We start from the raw sequence: 20,807 nt of genomic DNA on the forward strand, positions 1-20,807 counted from the left end.
TACTATTTCTGCCTGGACATTTCTCTGAACATTGAATATGGTCATGCAGAAGGGTGATGTATCATTTATCCCAAAATTTACCACAATCAAGTCAAATCAGTTATCAGCTGAGCATCTTAAATGATATGTTTGGCGGTTTTAAAAATATCAGTATTTGCTTAGACTTAGATGAGAAGATTGACACTGTCTCTATACTAAATATTAAACCTTAAATTAAAACTTAGATTAATTAAGAATGAAAGCAGCTTGGTCTGTTCCAAGTTTAAAAATAACCCCGGAGTAGCACCCCTAACAGGCCCTTAAGCAAATGAGTTACGGCGTAATAATTAGTGAGCCTCAGAGGAGTTGTTATTTTTGAACTCTGGAGAGAGCCGAACTAGCTGTTTTCAGTCTTTATCCTATAGGTGAGGCTAACCACCTCTTGGTTCCCGCTTCATACAAACAGTGGTAGCAGTCTTCACAATGTGTCATGAATAAATGGCACAAATGCTTTATGACATCTACCACACTGCCAATTTTAAACAGGTCTGCCTGTTATATCAGCAAGATTTTGCACCATGAAATAAAAGTGAAAGTTGATGCCACTGAGTTGAAACGTCGGAGTGAACGAAAGGTGTGAACCACAGTTATATGACCTGTGCTTGTTATGGCAAGTAGAACTGCCACTGGATAAAGGAGAGACTAACCCAGACCCCTCTTGGGAGGGTGCATAGTCTCAATCTGCTGAGATGAATCTAGTCTACAGTCCACAGAGACGGAGGTAGCGGCATACCAACAGTGGTTTGAGTTCTTAATCATGTAAACAGTCACAGGGTAGGCTGGGCTACATATGTTAATGTATAGGCTGTGTATGTAAGCATCTATTTAAAAGAAAATATTTTTACTGCTAACTAGGTATGAAGTGCAAATATCTGTTTGTTATGGACATGAGCACCAGCTGCTGCCAGATGTCGACTATAATGATATGTTGCTATGTAGTAGATGTTGCCATGTGTAACATAATTAATTGGCTGAACCTTATCTTATCAAAGGCGAAAAAATGAGGAAAGAAGAGCGACATTTTGCCATGTATGTGCATAGTTTCATTCAACAATGAATTATTTGCCTGAAAAATTGTGCTCTATGTAAAGGGTCCTTAACTCTTGGCATGAAAGTATCTAAGCGTATCTTCCAAAATGTCGAACTATTCCTTCAAGGCCAAGATAATCTTGAAACGATTGTAAGTGCTATGTGCTACAATCGTCTAAGTTTCAAGATGATTATGGGAAACATGTCCCAGATCAGTCTCAGATATTACTGCATATGACTCATGGATGAGTCAACAAATTATGTAGTGACCTTTCTATGGGCTGATCTGTTTATTTATGAAAATGTGAGAATGTTATCATTCCCTAGAGTTTAGCAAAAATCCATTACACAGTGCCCCCCGTAGGACAAACAGTGTGATTTAGAAAATGCTGCAGTTGCACAACAATATACAGTTAAACTTTCATCAAAATCCAATCAATGGTTTCTACAGGGATGGACCACAGCTGACTCATATTCCCTTTTGTTATTGTGGAGAGCAATTATAACATCACTATAACTGTTATGATATTTGGATTACACATTAGACTGTAAAATCCAAAGCTGAAGACCAGTAACCGGTACAACCTAAACAAACAGTTACCAAAGCAATTTCCTTGTGTGAGAAATAAACCAGCTTCTGCATGTGGCAGCTGATGACTAATGATCATTTTATAAATGTAGACTGAACTGTGCAATATATTTGGGTCAACACGACTTCAAAGGGGATATTTTTGCAGTCAGCTGCATACCAAATCTGTTGCTGTATAAAAGCCTTCATATAATAGAAGAATTGTAAAGTAGTGCAATGTCCAGATGTGAAATCACACTGAGCTGCTTGTCAGTTCTAATGGGCCGTATTAATGAAGCTCTGCAGGACATCAGCTCCTGCTACTCTCTGCTCATTCCTTTCTGATCCAACATTGTCAGTCTCCTCAGCACCATCCTCTGTTCTCCACACATTTAGTAAAAGTACAAAGCTACAAGCATGAGCAATCAAAAATGGTATAAATCAATGCAAGACACTTGATAGCTCTGGAAAACTTTGCTGGTATGTAGTAAGACTTCCTTTTACCATCAGAACAGCTGCATTCATCAAAGCATGGATTCAGCAAGCTGTTTAGAAATGTTCCACGGGGATGCTGGTCCATGCTGACTTGTGACTGTCACGCAGTACCTGCAGATTTTTCATCCATGTTATGAGCATCTTGTTCCATTTTATCCCGAAGGTACTCTGTTTTGGTTGTGATCTGGGAACCATTGAAGTGGATTTAAAGAACAATCCACCCTGAGATATATTGTAACAGCTATAACTACAAGGACTGACTATCTGTTAGCTTAGCCTAGCATAAAGACTAAACCAGGGGGTAAACGCTAGCCTAGCGCTGTCATTTTTGTCATTTTTCATCAAAAACAAGCTGTAACATTATACTTTTTTTTTATTGTTATAATAAATAGCCAAAAATGAGCCAAAGTGAAAACCAAAGTAAATGTCAACTGGCTTGTTAGTATCTCCCAGCCAAGAAATTGTTCAGCTCATAATCTACAAGCTTCATGCCCTCATAAGTTCTGAACATATTTATGAACAGTTTTAAACCCAACTGTGAATGATTTGTATCTCTGAATAAGATCAGTACATGTTTTAGAACGTGTGCAAAATATATGTGTATTCATTTAAATATCATTACAGATGTATTATACTGTGTTATCAGACATTCATTAACTGTTAAGTTAAGCAGTTATTTGCTAAAAACTGCATTATATTTTATTTTAAACCATGTAGTATATACTGCTTATAAATGATGGCTAGGAGGGGATTTAATGTGTAAAGGATGAGTGATAAATTTAGATGATATGACCTCACAGTACAGCTAGTGTTTGATCAGGCATCAGATTTTAGTGCCTGTACCCCAGAATCAAAGAGCTAAGGCTTCTTACACTCAGCATTTTGCATCAGTACTGAGAAATATCATTGCTGTGGAGGAAGAGATACCAATTTCTCCACAGAGCCTCAACAATCAATAATGTAATGCAGCCGCAAGATATTTTGTGTTTTGAGCAAAGGGTTCAACATCTCCTATAAAGTCTCCCTGAACACCAGTTTCACTTTTTTGGATGGAAATGAGAGAAAAATAGGAAATCATGACTGGGGGCATCACTGAGGTAGGTTAAAGGAAAGTGAAAAGTGTCTGAAAGTGGAGTTTTTATTTAATCCACTGATACATTTTGAACACAGAGAGAGTGTGCTTTGTAATGTGACCCCTTATTCTGGCAGACAGACCGAGGCCATGAAGAAGTCCATCCAGTAAACAGCAGTTTTAAGAACAGTTCACACTATATGCAAGTGTAAGCCAACTTTTAAGGCTTTGTCCAGCCGTCGGCATATTGCAGCAGAAAGCAGGATTTGTTGTACGCGCTGAGATGCATGCCCATCGGTCTGCCTTGCAACTCTCTCCTGACCCCTCTCTCTTTGAGGTTTTCCTGCTGTTAGAACTCCAGATTGACTGTATTGTATATAACAGCATTCATTCTCGATTAACTCTGCGTTCCAGAGTCTGTAGTGCACAAAAACTCCCATGAGGGCAGCTGTCTCTGCAGATGCTGGGACTGGCACATCTATCGCTCGTGATCACACTGTGCTCAAAGTGGGATCATGAGTCTTGCCCATTCAGGTTTAGTCAAACAGTAACAAGATCTCTCCTCTCGCTATCTGCATTGTCTCTGTGACTCACACCTGCATTACTCACCGTCTGGAGAAGGTGAGGTTTTGCATAAATGGGAGACATGCCTACGAAACATGGCAAACATAAATCTTTTATATAACTGTTATGATGATGAACTGTTGTGAGTAGCAGGCCACAGCTCATGTAAATCACAATCTCTTATTCAGTGCAGGATGCTAATGGTGCTTCTGTGCTAATATTAGTTTTCATTGTTTCAGTCGAGCCCTAAAGGCTTCACATATGAACTCCACGTGTCATTTCTCTACATCTCTGTTGTCTTTGCAGTCATTAAAGTGTGCTTCAAAGAGCACAATTACCAGCTAAACGAATTGGAAATGTACTAAAAAGCAGATGAGAGAAGTTTGCCAGATTAAATAACTATAAATGTAAAAAGCTGTTAATGTCAAAAGTCAGTCCAAAAAATGCTTTATTTATAATAATGCCTTTGAACTAGTCTTTTAAATAGCAGTGTGTGTGTTTGGGAGGCTGATCAATGTCAACTGAATTTGGATGTCAAGTGCAGGTCTCTTCAGGTGCACTTAAGATAGCTGGAGAGCTAAAGTGCAGAAAAGAGGGAAATGGAACAACTGAGTTGGAATCTGATTTATTCATTGTGTCCTTGGAGAGAGAGACATGGTGAAAGACTTCAGTATGCCGCAAAGTGAGGGAGCAAGTGAACCAGAAAGCTTTTTCTTTTCTTTTCTTTTTTTTCTGTGGCAGTAATCAAAGTATCCTCCCCACGACACGTCCTCCTTCAGCCTTTTTGAGTTTTCGCTTCTCTCTTTCTTTCTCACTCTTCTCTCTCTCTCACTCACACACACACACACACACACACACACATATATATATATATATATATATATATATATAAACCTCCTTCCCCTCAGTGACAGAGCCCATGTTAGATCAGATTAACTTTCACAGCCACAGGCCCAAAGAAGGCAGCCGGCACAAGGAGCCAACCTATAGTCGCACGGTTCGACACAAGTGTACGACGACGCAGCAGGGGATGATTACTTGTCCTCTAGGGGAATGAAATGTGCTTTCCTGCTCCTGTGATTAGACAGTTCCCTTTCCCCCTGGTGTCACTTTCTGAGTGAGAGGCCTCATCCCTAATTGCTTGTTGCCTTTTGTTTTTCCTCCTATTCTTGCAGGACAAATGCTGCCACTGTGTCGCCCCTCTTTGATAGGTGAGTAAACTAATTCCAGACAATAGTCTCATGAGCATCGTGTACTGCAGTGCAGTGTCGTCCTCGCGCACCTCTCCCCTACGTTGTCTAGTTCCTGTTTGAAAGCAGTCCAGGCATAACAAAGAGAGAAAAAAACAAAAGGAGAGGCAGTGAAGCAAAGGAAGAACAAAAAAGCAATATCCTCTCATGCTTTGTCAGAAATGGGTTGTTTGGATCGTACAGTAGTGTTTCATACAGACTGACTCTGTTCCACAGGACTGGTGCAGTGAATAAATCCTGAATCATAGTGTCTGCATCCAAAAATGAAAGAACCCCCCCCCCCCCACACTGGTCTTCTGCCATGTTTGTTGGATTTGTTATTTGAGCTGTGGCAGGCTGGATCTCTGGAAGGAGGAATTCATTTACCGCACAATGTAGACCCAGAGACCAGTAAAATGACACAGACTGTCTGGGCAATCTATCGAGCCTTGTGCTGGTTTACTGTACAGTGTGAGAATTTACACTGTGGGAATAAGCAGTGTTTAAATGATTAACTGCCCCTTTGCTGTATTTACTTATGCAAATCCTGATGAAAGCGTCCTCCTAAAATGTAGTTTTGAGCTTTAGAAACCACTGCTGGAATTACAAGCGACACAACATCCGTGTGCAATTTGCTTTGTAAGCAGTTGGTGGTTATAATAATACATTATTGATTGTGTCACAAAGCGTCTCATAAAGAGAGAGCGGCAGAAAGATCACATGCCAGATGAAGCTGTCAATGGAGCCCTCAATCAGTGGATGCACAGCAGGAGAGCGAGAGTGAACCAGATGGTGCTTACTATTGATCCAAAAAATGCACACACACTTCCACTGACTAACGGCTCAATATCGGACCATTACAGAAAAACTCCTCTCTTTGTGTATTTGTCTGCAGGGGGGGTTGCTCAGGCTACTGATACTCTATTGGCACCATACTGGAGTTAAAGTATGCAGTGTGTTTAACCTGAGCCGAGATATGCTCCTGCAATACCTGCAGGCCACGAAATACACAGCGGTTTATTCAACAACACACACAGGTTCAAATAGTGTTGTGAAATGACAGACGCAGGGAACTTTCTGTACATTTTATTTACAAAATGTATTAAAATTCTCTGTACAGCGCCTCACTAATGAGGTTCAGCAAATTATGCATGCATCTCTTGCTCTTTTGTACCCACTACTATGCCTGGCGAGTTTTCGTTTTTGCAGAAGGTGAGGTGTACAAAAAAGAAAAAAAAAGAAGGTGAAACTGATTTACAAAAGAATAACCAGGGCTGGATTTCTAACGTTAACCTAAGGTCAGTTTGTGAGTAGCAGAGCTCGTCAAGCATCACTGATTTCACATGCAATTTCTTAGAAAAAACAAAAACAAAAAAGGGAAACCATCATGTAATATAAATAACTCATTTATCTAAATGTACACACTTCTCAAGTTACTCTTTCTTTTTCTTCTCTTTCAGTTTCTTTTTTCATATAAAACTATCTGCCCATAGCTTCAGGTGATTAGATAAGTATCGTCCTAAATCCTATGGAATCACAGTCTTTTTGAAAGAAAAAGAAATTATTACAGCAATATGGAAATGTGCTAAGCTTCAGGAGTCTCCCTGGTATAACCTTGTATAAATCTATTTTTCATTGTATTCATATATTTTTCATTTTCATTTACTAAGTGAAGTCACCAAACACTGTAATGCTCATTGAAGGAAATCAAATTAAAAGCAAACCACAGCTCATTGTAAAATGTGCAATTGTTAAAAGAAAATGGTCAGGTAATCCAAAATACTACAGTTTAAAAGCCATTACTGTTATCCTTTAATTGGATTGCAGTTAATCTACAATTGAATTACCCTTTTTGTTTGGTTTTACTTTCATGTACAGAAGACTTGAATGACTCTAGACTTCAGGGAGAAACTGTTTGGAGCTGTGAACCTTAGCGACTCAGTGGCTCCTTTGATATTTTACAAACTGTGAATCACAAACAGATTTTTTATTATTCTTTTTTTTTTTTAAATCAAGCATGAATACTTTGCTTTACACACTTTTTTTGTCATACAAAACACACTCTTGGCAGTATTGGAAGTGCGAATCATGATCTGGTTCAGCAGCGCGCAAAAGCCAACCAGATCATCTTCTCATCTCCGTGAGTCCCGTCAAACGTTCAGAAGACAGTGGCAGCAGCACCAGAGTTTTAGAGTACAAACGACACACTCATCATTGTTTTGGGCTGAATGGCATTTCGCTCCAATGAGATCAATCTGTCTTTTAAAATGAGTACAAGGTCACCGTGTAAGTGACTTACAGCAGTAAAAAAGCTATCATCTGATAACCAGTGTCTTACAGTGCACTGAGTAGATCTAATAAACTTATCTGAACACATATAACCAGTGAAAATCTGGCAGCAGAAGGATGAAGAGTAATCTGATCATACTGATTACAAGAAACCAATTAGACACTTGTCATATAAGATTTGTCGTCTGTCTGGCACTTCAAAATGTGCTTAGGGTTGCAAATGATGGCTTTAGTTATCTCATTCATTGTAACATGTCAAATGTATTACATATAGAGATATATGTTCTTTTTATCACTGCACCATTCTTCTGTTTTGTATGAGTTTCAAGCAAAAAAAAGCAATATCATTGTGAATGAGTTGCATTGATTGGACTCGGGAGTTCCATAAGGCACTGAGAGGAGAGGAACCGTGTCGGCTCTTCCCGTGACCAGTCCAGTCGTGTCGTCATTGCAGATTATCGTGCCGTGTATCCGCGCGAGAGGATTTGGCTTGGAGCTCGAATCCCCGTGATCCTGTCCTTTCATAGATGTTTAGTCACAGTTGTAAGGGACAATGCAAATGTTTCCTAAACCTGTGACAACACACAGAGCAGAGGCAAACATTGGGTAGAGTTGAGGGTTTATGTGATTGTCGGGAAAAACATCTTCATGCACTGTGACTCATGTTGGGTGAAAATATGTGACTGTCAATTAAAAAAAGTCAATTTAAAAATCAATAGAAAACTGTGAATGTGGTCATTTCATTGGAGGACTACATGTTCTATTACTCTTTTGAAGCCCCTGAAAACAAGTTTTCAAAACTTTTTCTAAATAACACGGAATATTTATGATTGAATTAGGAACAATCAAAGTTAAAGTTCGGAAAAACATCCTCAGTTACAATTTATCAAGAATTTAACACTCAATAAAATCTGCTAATCTGTTTCATCAGGACTGTGTGGGTGTGGTTTGATTGGATTGGGTTGACAGCAACAAAAGCAAACAACCCACCAGCTGTCATCAGATTTAGACTATTTGACATATGTGACTTCAAACTGGTGAGGAGGCCCAGACAAAAAAAAAAAAAAACACAAATAAAGAGGTCTGTCGTGCAAATAATCTAAACTTTTCTACTTTGGCAGAACATTGCGTGTTGGGAGTTGATCGAGAAAATATGTTTCCAGGGCTTTCACCACTCTTTTTGACGAGAAGCAACAGCACACACATGCAATCAGTCCAATCAAAACATGAGACTAGCAATTTATTTAACAATGCACTTGTCAGGGCGTGTTCCCCTTCATTGCAAAGCTTGGGCTGCTGTGTGAATTCCCACTTAACTCTAGTGGTGTTAAGTGGTAAGTGAGCTTTCAGTGGAACTACTTAATACATTTCTACAGAAGGAATTGGCTCTGTATCAATGCTGCAGTTACAGCTTCTTCTGCTGCCCCCTAGTGGGCAAAAACAAACAAAGAAAAAAAAAGAATGCTGCTTTAAAATGGTTTTTTTTTTTTTGATCACCAATAGATGCAGGCTGAATTCTAAGAAGTGGATATGTCAAAATAAATATCATTAGAGGTAAGTGAGAAAATAACCATTTAAAGGTCATGATTTGTGCAACAAGCTAACTTCTTCCATTATACAAAATAACCCTATATGATAGTTTGTTGACACAAAAACACGAGGTTTTAGATCATGTGTTCTAGTCCTCACATAGCCTCAGGCACTATCCATGAAGCTATATGTTACAAGGCATGAACAACATCTCAGAGTTTTGTGTTTGGGTGGGCATGCGTGTTCTGTTGAGTCCAACATGACAACCGTAAACAAATTCACAAGCAGCAGCAGCTCCACAGCAACACATACAAATGAATAATTTACTCTAACTGATATGACAGGAAGCTAAATGATTCATCTCTCACAGTGCTTTGGGGGCGGGGTGGGCTGGGACTCTGTGGACGAGTGAGGGGAGGCGACGTACCTCTAGATCTTAACACTCTCGGTTCCGTATACGTTGTAGCCTTCTCTGTATGTGGCAAAGTTCTGGGTGTTGGTCGGGGGAGCCGGCTTAAAATTCTGGGCATTCTTGGCCAATTTCAGCCGTTTGGTTTCTTGCCGTGATTTATAACAGAACTCTATCAGAGCCACCATCATGGCCAGCCCCAGCCCTCCAACCAGAATATAGAAGACACCAGCCACATTGCTTAGGCTGAGAGCACTTGTCTTGTCCTGGGGGAAAGTGAATAACATAGTTAAGAGTTTTGCAGTGGAGCAAGGACAGCAGAACAAAAATGCAGCCTGTGTCCTTCAAACTGAGCCTTACATAGCCTTGGCTTTCAACAGTAAAACTGCTTTAGTAAATCATCATACTCTATCTTGCTGATGCTAGATCATGGATACTAACAACTACAAGAAACAGAAAAATCTAAAATGTAATGAGGTGCTGAGGCTATAATTTCGACTGAACTGATTTTCCTATGGTTGCCACAAAGTCGTGAGGAACTTCAGACTGCCATAGTCAAACCATTCTCCACTAAGGAGAAAGAAGCCAACTCTTGATGCTCTATCTGCTGGTGAATGTAGAGCTTAACGCTTCCCTACACTGCATGTACGTTAAATGGCTTCTGCTCTTGACCATGTTAGGAAGCTGGTCAGTATCGCATAGGTCGACAGCTCTGAAAATCCCTATCTTTTTTCATCCTCTTAGCGACATGTACGTATAACTCTCATGGCAACATTGTCATACAGTACAGTCAAATTCATAGTAGATGAATGATAGCTCCATTGAAGTTAAAAAAACACTAGAGATCAAACCATTTTGCTGCTGCTTACCTACCAAACATATTCATTAAAAATTTGTTCATTAGAGTTTTACTATTTGCAGTTTAACCCTATGAGCGTGGAGATATCATAAAGCTATCTAGCAACCCTAACCTGTGATCTGAGGCTTTGACTGTATCTCAGAGGGTTAAATAGTGGGTTTATTACATTCCTCAACTTCTTGTAATGTGCAAACAGAGCCTCTAACCTCAGCCACAAGCAGCCACAAGATGTGGAGGACGCCCTACGGCACTCTCACTGCTTAGAGAAGTTGAATTTGAGTAACTCATCACAATAAGAGGCTTTGCTTGTTTATCACACCACAGGAAGCAGAAGAATCTAATAGACACATCTCGATGCAAACTAGTAACAACACAAATAAATCAAATTTTCATTAACAGTTTGGTAAATAGAAACAGCAGCATAATGGTCAGAGTATCATGAATGTCAAGAGTGAAAATGAGCAAAAATAGCATTTATCAACAACTGTTAACTGCTGTGAGTCAATTGACATTATGTATCTGAAAGGCACTTCAGCAATTTCCCCTCAGCATTATCATTACAGTTTTCCACAAAAAAAGAGTTTCTATATTTTATCTTGCATCAAAAAGTGTCTCATTTCTATGGCATAAAAGAAAAAAAAAATGAATTTGGGGAAGCAGTGCCATGTGTTAATGCCACACATAAACTGTGTTACAGTTGGTGGCAGAAAAACTGAAATACTAAAAAAAGAAAAAAATTATGTGTAGCAAATAAACAAAATGTATACTATAGATGTTAGAGAAGTTTTGTCTTGCATATGAACAGTACGTCAAAATGCAATTTGGAATCAGTACAAAAGACCTGCAGCGACTGACCTTACTTCCAGAGTCCTTGGTTCCACATTCACCCTTATCGTACCACCATTTGTTTTTCAGCTTGTCTAAGATGCCTTGTTCACTGAGTTTCAATACTGCAAGGTTTACAGGAGTTCTTCACGTGGGAAATAACATAAATAACATTATATTATGTTATTTTATGTTATTCAACTTTTAAACTACTACATACTTTACAAAGCGATAAAGCAGGGCTCCTGGCTATGTCAACATCACAGAGAGCAGGCATTCTACCTATTACCTTCATAACCCCTAGTCTAAAGCCAGGACCTACCCATATCGCTTTGAGTAATCGGCAGACGCTGTTAGCAGGGCGACGAGCAGGTACTGAAAGTACAATCTGCAGGTCTATGAATATCAAAAAGCACTGGGTTACATGGATTTTGGGGGTAGATAATTGATCACAGGGGGTTTCTGATCAGTATTTAACAAGTTCAGTCCAAACGGGAGCTTTGTCTTAACGAACAGAAAAAATCTAAGTGTCAGACACCAACTTTCCATTTCCACAATATCGGCTTAATCCTGCGATGGCTAATACTTCTTTCACTACAATGACAACAATCAATTTTGGAGGTATTACAACCAATTTCATATGTGCCCAAAAGTGAAGGCTTAATTAAATCTTATGTGTTCTATCTGGACGTATCGCTAAGAAAGCCTTATCTTCCAATTATGCCAGATTAGTGTCAGATGAGTGTGTCCCAACCAAACTGCACAGAGCTGCAGAACTAAGCTCACAAGTATCAGCGGAATAATTCCTCTCATATTTGCCTGTAGCTGCATAATCTAATGTCTGACACAGCTGTTTCTCGCCTTTTGATAACTGTAAGAGTTATATCATGACATCCAAATACTGCATGTTAACATAAATTATAATAATATTCTACAGAAATAAATGCAGAAAAAAACAATTGCGGAGCTGGATAAATATAACACATTGTGGTCATAAGATAATAGTGTATCATTTGTGGTTTAGGTCAATCTCTCTGTAAAAGTGAAAAGCAAATTGGAAGCACAGAAAAATAGTGCATCGATAAATGAATGACCTGACTACTCCTTGGGAACGATGTCCCCCAAAGGGATCCATGTGATGCATAATACACTGAGAGAAGATTACACTACTGTATATCCCTCGTAGCCAATCTGGAGAAACGGACTGTGAAGACCAGACCATTGTCTTGGCTTGGAGAGACATTGATTAACAATGCAATTACCCTGTAACATGCTCTGTGTCTGAAACTCAATCTAGGCTGCACTGTGTTGTGCCTGGGGGCAAGAGAGAGCTGTGTTAACTGTGTGTGAGTGGGTGTGCGTGCAGCTGTGTGCATGCTCATGAGCATCTCCTGTTGTCTGTTGGAACATGGGAGCTGTGAGCGGGGCGGAGGGCCAAGAGATGCGCTGTTTGGAACTGGACCGCTCCAGGTCCACTTTATTCCACCTAATCAGGGGCAGGGAGGGGAGCCCTTTCCACTGAGTCCTGGAGAGCCAAAACAAGCCAGGAAACAGATGGACAGTACATACCTGTGCGTGACAAAAAGTTGACGACAGCACAAGAGACAGATACTTTCGAATGGCTCCTGAGCACGCTCTCAGTAGCACGGGGACGCCTCCTGAGCTTGGCTACAGGACATAGCAACATTAGCAATGCAAACAATGAAAAAGTTGAGATTAAAAATCCTTTTCAGAAATAGGACATTATTTGATCTGTGCCTCATGTAGCCTCTTGTGGTGATGCTATTTTAACAGGTACTGCAGCTTAACAGTTCACTGTGGTCCAGGCCAATCCATGACAAATGACACTAAGGGTGTAATTATACGATCCTCAGTCCATGGGACCTTGCAGCTTGTGTGTAATCTAGCCAGTTATCTGACCCATATCATCACGTGTGCTGACAGCGTCATTTGTCATTAAATTGACCAGCATTGTGAAGAATGTAACGCTACTACCTCTCATGTAATTTAGTGAAAATAGCACAATGCTTCATGGCACATAGCCTAACTAACGTTACACTAAGTCGTCATGGGTGAGTGGGGTTTCACACTCTGCACCATTAGCTCCCGTAATGGCAAAATCATTCATCATCTAACCACAGAAGAAGACGGGAGCGATCTGATGGTCAAAAGGGTCACAGCAGGGTTATTAATGAGTGTCGGGGTAGGAACTGCATGTAGTGGAATCAAACAACAGGTGGTTTTATCAGATGACCCATTAAAAATGAATCATAAGTCATTTGTGTAATTAGAATTCTCACGTTTGCCTGCAATGCTTAGTCCCCTCAAGACGCCGCTGTTCCCCTTGCTTCCCTGTCGGCCTCGGCTGAGCAGCCATTTTGAGGTTTATTTGCAGTTAAAGAGAATTTATCACGTTGGCTGTAGAGCTCATGGGGTTCTGGGTCAGGGTCATAGATCCAAAGCAGCTGTGCGGTGGAGTACCGCAAAAGCCATCTCTTACGGGATTAGCAAACTTCACCCTCATGAGGGAAGGCTGGAGGTTACGGCCTTTTCGATGAAGAAACGCTCTCCGGCAAACTATGCTGAATTACGTGTGTGTGACTTTATTGAGTAATATCTCAAACTATCAAAACTACGTAGACAAAGTTATAACAACTGAGACCTGGTGATCTGCCCTACAGGTGTGTAAGGATGGATAAACAAAGCTCAACCTTTCACAACTGTAGGGCAGCCACATTCCCTTCACTAGTCAAACAGTAAAAAAAAAAAAAAAAAAAAAAAAAAAACTCCTATATTAACTCTTACTTGTACTAAATGAATCTCTAGGGACATTACAGTCTCATTAACCACAAATAATATTTTTCTATTTGCTAAACAAGGGCTCCTTAATTTGATCTGAGCTGTTAAACTGTCTGGTCAGACTATAGGGTTAATTTGGTAATCTGCCTTAGGGCAGCAGCAGGTTGGTTGGGGTGGACATTTGGTTTGGTTATGGTTGGGTTGTTGTAACAGCCTTGCCGATTACTCTGCACTATAGTACCCGATTGTGGTGACATCGAGGCTGACCTTGGAGTCACCTCCCCCGCTGCCGCACTCTCCCTTGTCGTACCACCATTTGTTTTTCAATTTGTCCAAGAGGCCTTGCTCATTCAGTTTTAAAACTGCCAGGTTAACAGCATTTCTTGAAACGATAAAACATAACTTGTAAGAAAATGCACAGGTCCGTGAGAAATCTAATGCAAAGTAATAATCGTACTAAGCATCATAATGATAGGTAATGGTAGTGAGACTACCACTGTCAAAGCAGGGGGCTTATGCACAGAATACTATCTGTTAATCAGAATGGTCTGGGAAAAGGACAAATTGTTTAAGAATTTAAGGAATGTGGAGAGATAAGAAAGGCTCATATAAGGTAAAGACAGTGTTAAATCTTGGAAAAGGTGGCATGAAGGGTTACGTAGTTTAGAACTGAAGTGTGCGGGATGGGGACACTTGTCATTGAGAAGAAAAGTAACAACAACAAACATCATGCAATTAACATTCGTCACAAGTGACAGCGCAGCTTTTAAAGGCTAAATTGAAAAACCATTGAACTGTTAAATTAAAAGTGACAACACAACAGTCAGGTAGGACAGCACACGGGACAGAAGGAGAGATCGAAGGAGAGAGAAAAGCAACAGTAAGAGAGACATAAATATGAAATGATTGTTAGCTTTAGCCTTATTATCTGGATTTGAATCCTCTACTCTGAAATAGTAAAAGTCTTATCACATATATGAAAATATTTTAAAAACATTAATTATCATTATATAACCTTTGTATCCAAGTGCATTTAAAGTCATACTACCGTTACCTCTGTGTCCATAAAAAAACAAGAAGAGGAAGAGAAGAGAATGACAACAGGGGGACATCAGGGTAGGTGGAATACTATAACAACATGGAGGATATTGTTATATTATTCCACCCACCTTAATGCTGAGCCTTTGGGTGTCGCCACACCGTAGCCTTTCGAGTCGAGGTTCCCGCCCACTTTCATGGTGTCGCATGGCTTCCGCTGCTCGATGTACTCATTCATGGTGGACTCGAGGAGAAAGGCGAACTTGCCCTTTGACTTTCGTACCCGGGCTACGCCATCGGGCGTGGTCTTAACAAAAACTGAGGGTTCAGCGGATTTCATGTATGACCACATCTTCTCATACACTGCTATTTTGGATCGCTGTGCAGAGAAGAAAAAGGAGAAGAGAAGTAGTTTAGAAACCCAAGTGTTATATGTGTTCAATGGAGTTTGTAGGATTTTTGTGCTTAATGATCACTTCATTTAAATTGGCATCATGAAGTATTTATAGACATCTTGGAAAGCAGCAGTGCGATATCTTTAAATACTTCCACAAAATATAGCTTTAGAACTTTTACAAGATCATGAAGTACAAGAATTTACAAAATCCACTTCTCTTCATCAGCATAAATGTGCTCTTTGATGTTGCAGCTTGAAGCTCAAATTCACTGAGTGTGAATGAGGATCACACATCACCTGTACTGCCAATAATGTCATGCAAACTGGGTTTCAGTGGAAATACTGGCCTTTGTGGGCTTGATTATGCAGAAAATGTTCAATAATTAAACTTTAGTGTCAGTGAATTGCAGGTAATCACCATTTAAAGGGACACTTGCAAAAGTTTTGGATCAGCTTGTAGAAAATAAAGTCTCAGTGAATTTGAGCCATTGGTTTATTGCCCTAATTTAACATGCTGAACTTATTACAGTCATTAATTTCAACAACACTGTCCTTAATGTAACATCTCAACTGTGACTCAGAAGCAATGTGCAGAAGAAGCAATAGAAGTGAACGAGTAAGGGGGTTGCACAGACACAAGGCAACCCATCACAAAGTGACACAGATGAGCATTTTCCCAGTGCCTGGGGTCAGGCTTAGCGAGCCTGTAAAATCTGGGGGAGTTGAGCCCTATCTATAATAAGCATCAATTAAATTATTCAATGCCGCTGGATTTATTTTGGCATAGGCGTTTCATACTTTGAACAGATCCCAGTCCAAGCAGTGATGAGCCAGTTCCCAAGTGGCACTGTGTGTACTGAAGACCGGATCCCACATAAAAAAATATACTTTGTTTCAGTAAAGGCCAGAGAAAGACAAAGGGGTTGGACAGTTTTCAAGAAGTGGCTGAATTAAAAGATCTAAAGGGTTTGTGAATGGAATATGGAAAAGATGTTGCTGTACCAGCATCTGTCAGAGTTACTTCCCAATCTCACATGGTCACAAGTGATGTAGCAATTGTGCTGAAATGATTGTTTAATACAACTTTGATGTTCAAATAATCGTTTGAGCCATTTATCACAGAAGAAGACTGGCCAAAAGTTCACAGCCAAATCTTGCAGGCCTCTAAGGCTTAACTTAGGCGCACCAGTGCTTTGAGCTAAATGCTAATGTCAGCATGCTAACATGCTCACAAAGACAATGCTAATATGCTGATATTTAGCAGGAATAATATACCATTTTCAACATCTTAGAATATCATCCTTTTGGTAGGAATTTGTTCATAACCCATGTATTGGTTATTATTATACTTTTCTATTATACTGCTGGTATTTTTAGCCAGCTAGCATGGCTGAAATTGCTAAATTTGCTGCTTCCAGCTTCTCAGATGTTTTCTCTGTTTTATATCACATCAGAATCATTTACATTGTATGTCTTGGGATTGTTAACTGTTGAGAAGCTGTCAACTTGGCCTCTGAAAAATTGTAATGGCCATTTTTCACTGTATTCTGACATTTTATAGACTAAACACGCTCACTAATGGCAATAACTGTTAGTTATAGCATTTGTTAACAGGTCATACAGTCAATTAGGAGAGCTACAAAAGAAGATATTATATTACAAAGCTCTTTTAAAGTTGAAGATAATGGGTACTGGAACACATGCTGAGCTTTGGCTTTGAATGTCCAAATATACTGATCAGTAAAAACACTCATCACTGCCCCGAACTGATAAAAGCTGCCTCAACAAGAGCATATCCATCTCTAATGCTTTTCTATTATTAAAACAAAAGCATTAACCTTGACCTAATGAAAGTGCTTCACTGGCTTTATGTAATCATATACAATTTGTTTGTAGGCATCTGTCATGGAGCATCAGGGCAAGGGTGAGGATGAGATGAGACAGCAACATAACACAAATTAAAAAGTCTGCATGATGAATGTTCCCTGCATGATGAATGCTCAGAAGAGAGAGAAGGCCTTGAAGTTGGGGTGATGGTCGCTCCATTTTAATGCAAATACAGCAGACAGGATGGGGTGGGGTTGGGGGGGGGGCAACAGTTGGAGATAGATGTGATGTTTTTGTTTACAATCTTGTTAAATGTGTTCAATTTGCATGTGTCAGACATCATGGAAAGGACACTAGTTTGGAGGACAATTTCCCTTAAGGCCCGCGGCTCATCTGCTCCGCACTGGGAAAACTCTAGACGCCTCCTCAAATGAAGAGAAAAGAATGGATCTGGGCATTGATTACTGACGACAGAGTGTGCTGCCTCAGTACTTTATGAAGTCAATTTATCAATATCAGACCGGGGACGAAGTGCAACCAAAACCTAAATAGGCTGATTCTACCGCAACTAAAGTCACCAGCGAGATGCTTAAAGCAGATTCTGACAGAGAGAGAGAGAGAAAAAGAAAAAAACAAGATACAGTGAAAAATTCCAGCAAGGGAAGAGAGATGTTTGATTATTGCCTGCTGGCATACTCACAACTGTGCACACAGAAAACACACACACATACAGTACACACACATGAACACACCATAATGTATTGAAAGTCTACTCTCATCTCCTTTAAAATGTAATCATTCACATCCCGGTCTATGGTGGTCATTTAAAATTCAATTAGGGAATAATGACTGCAAAAGTCCATCATCAATGAAAAGACAATTTGTTGAGCAATTATATACTGCCATAAATACAGCTTTATACATGTGGCTCTCCTTCACATCATATAATGGCCCTGTTAGAACATACCGCTGTATTCTAAATGAGCTTCCAGGCAATTAACAAGGAGTGGCTACATTTGATGGCTGATGTATAAGGTGAAAAGAAACATGACTCTATGTTGGGTAACCTGCAAACGGCATAATCCTCCTCCTCTAAATGTCTCCACATTATGCTAAAGCAACCGTAATGTTGTTCTATTCATAATGAAGTACCCAAATAGTCGATCTCAGCCAAACCTCCTACCTAGGCGACACAGTTACATCATCTGTGTGGGTGTTTCTCCTGCAAATCTGTCTGAAGCAGTGAGTTTCCTGCTGTCTTGTAATAGTCATAAAGACAAACTCAGGTCTCCTGTTCCAGCCTGGTGACCTAAGATGAGGAACGAAGAGAACAGGACTTGCCTTCAGCAAAACAAGGTTAGAGGGAAGCCAGAGGAAAACTGGTTGGTGCTTATTATTCTTCTAGGGGAGAACTCTTCGAATCACCACATCTAAATCACACACAGATATGAATAGACATGCACTCAAGCACAATAATACATGCAGATACAGATAAAAGTTCCTTAGAGCTGGAGTCAGGAATTCATGTTTTTCCTTTTTTGTTTAATTAAACCTGCAACAACTGACTTTCTTTTGGCCATTTGGGGCCGTATGAACTAGCTGTGTGCATGACACTGATATATTATCACATTACACATGCAGCAGACACGGAGCAGCATTTAAAGTCAAGTTTCTGATGAATATTCTAATATTCATTGCCTTTTAGCTCTGTTTTAGTCTCCACAACCTCCTCACAAAATGGGAAACAGCTGGCTCTTTAGCTGCAAAATGTGCTACTGTATTCACCAGCTGGCAACTATTTTTTAGAGCCTTTGCCCAGGAAACAGCTGAATGCAGTGGTTGAAAATACACTTTAAGGGTAAAATTTCTTCATAAAACTTTTTTAGGATTGTGTGTGAGGGTAGATGTCATCTATTCCCAGTGGAACGCTCTAATACTTAAGTGCTAACAAATGACTCATGCTAACATAGGTTCTGTGTTGCACTACCAGAGTAGAGGTTTACTTGCCAAATTACCCAAACAAGATAAACACCCTATTTTAAATACCCTGCTTTATTAAATATTAGATAAATAATACTAATAATAATAATATATTATATTGTGTGGCACAAATCTGTAATGGTCAAATATGCTAAAGCCACAAAACCAAACGTGTTTAAATTCACAGGATACAGTAAATGAAATGCATAATGTTATTTACCCGTGCTGGTGTCTGTTTGTCTTGTATCTATATAGCCATCTACAGTAAAATAATTTAAAAATGCAACCTGTAAAAGAAAACAATTTAGCTGTCTTCAGGGGAAAAGTATTTTTGCTGGATTTGCTCCACAGTCCATTGTTTGCTTACTGTTACCTTAACGTTTCTCTCTTACAGGCAACCTCTGACATACAGACAATCTCTATACAATCTCAAGATGAAATGCTTATATTAAAAATTTTCATCTTTAGAATATCTTGTGATACAGTGATGTAGGCAGAGAGAGATAGGTTTTTTTTCCAATATTTTCGAAGATCATTAGTACAACTATCGTTTAGAGATTTTGTTATTCGAGAAATCAGCAACGTCATTAAAATGCCCAAGAAGAGACAAGTGATTAAAGTCTAGCGTCAAAGAAATTGCCCTCTCCATTCTAAATAACCACTTAATCTGTATTGATTTGGAGTTACGCAGCATTTCTAGACCTCTGTCCACTGCCCTTCGAACTGCAGCCTGTTTTTTATTCTTCCTTTGGCATCGCAGGCTGCTTTCATTATGGCCTCTCTCTCATACGCTCCACTGCTTGTATATCTAAATGCCATCTCCAAACACCCACCACTACATTTCCTTCTACTTTCCTTCACCTCCATTTTGTTTGTGGACATCACCACTTTCCCCCAATATCCTGTATGCCAGGACTACCTGTATCTCAAGTATGCAGAAATGAAAGTTGAGGCTCTGGGAGTGTACTTTGTCATTGAAGTGCCACATGCAACGCCCTGAATACCAATTGCTCGTCTTTGATGCTTGTTGCCGGACTCCAATAGCTCCTCTCGCGCCTGCTGTTGCTACTCATCTAAAGTTCGACAAGGCCCTCTGAGGACAGCGCTTTCCCTCAGAGGTTACGCCTATCTCACACTAGTCTATCATCACTTTTGTCAGCTTTCTCTTTTATGCAAACAGGCTCTAATCTTTATAAAGGAGCCTCCCCTTCACTCAGCAGTGTACTGAAACATAAAGTGACAAGAGCTCAGGGAGTTGTGTTACAATGTGCTGCATATGATTGCAGGGCAACCTAAGGATTTCTTGTATGAATCTCCGTGCCGGCTCCTCTTCATGCAACCTTGGCCAAATGCAGGACTGCTGTGCATAAAAAAGCTACTTATTAAACATTGTGTTGGACCATGCAGAAGCTATAGTGTCTGTGCCACAATAGCTGAGACGTGAAATTGATTTTCATGCATAGTAAAATGCATTGGTGACTGCACTCAAGCTGTTGTTGCCATCTCCACCACACCTGCAGATCAGTAAGATGCATGATGTTTGTGCTGAGGCTTTGGGTAATGTATAATCTTTTTGAGGGGAACAGAAAACAATGCTGTGGTCTCATTTCTTGGGGCAATTATCATTCTTTCATTGTTACGCTGTTAAATGAGGTGCATGAAGGGACAGCAGTGTGGTTGTCTTTGATGGTCTCACCCCAGTCTTTACACGTAATTAAACAGCCACATCAGCCCATTTTATCATCTCAGCCATTATTATGATCCGGCTTCTATGTACATTTCAAAATGTAACTGAGCCAAGCCTTTTGATGGAATAAAACCTCATCAAGAGGATAAACATGGCCTCGCTGGTACAACT

The 20,807-nt window shown here is 39.8% G+C and overlaps 1 protein-coding gene across 2 annotated transcripts in view; it reads right to left on the reverse strand.

Moving 5' to 3' along the window:
- Window positions 1-6,067: 6,067 nt before the first annotated feature.
- Window positions 6,068-20,807, reverse strand: part of LOC108882875 (glutamate receptor 3) — a 77,397-nt gene continuing 62,657 nt past the window's right edge. Inside the window, exons 13-16 of one of the 2 annotated variants that reach the window (XM_018675643.2) lie at window positions 14,877-15,124; window positions 10,939-11,053; window positions 9,243-9,490; window positions 6,068-7,857 (exon numbers count right to left, since the gene is read on the reverse strand). In XM_018675643.2, coding sequence (XP_018531159.1) covers window positions 9,245-9,490; window positions 10,939-11,053; window positions 14,877-15,124 — 609 coding nt within the window. In that variant the 3' untranslated portion in view covers window positions 6,068-7,857; window positions 9,243-9,244. Of the gene's footprint in view, window positions 7,858-9,242; window positions 9,491-10,938; window positions 11,054-13,974; window positions 14,090-14,876; window positions 15,125-20,807 lie in introns of both variants that reach the window. The other variant, XM_018675641.2, reaches the window with a different exon arrangement.

This window comes from Lates calcarifer, linkage group LG8, assembly GCF_001640805.2.
Source record: "Lates calcarifer isolate ASB-BC8 linkage group LG8, TLL_Latcal_v3, whole genome shotgun sequence".
Classification (NCBI taxonomy): domain Eukaryota; kingdom Metazoa; phylum Chordata; class Actinopteri; family Centropomidae; genus Lates; species Lates calcarifer.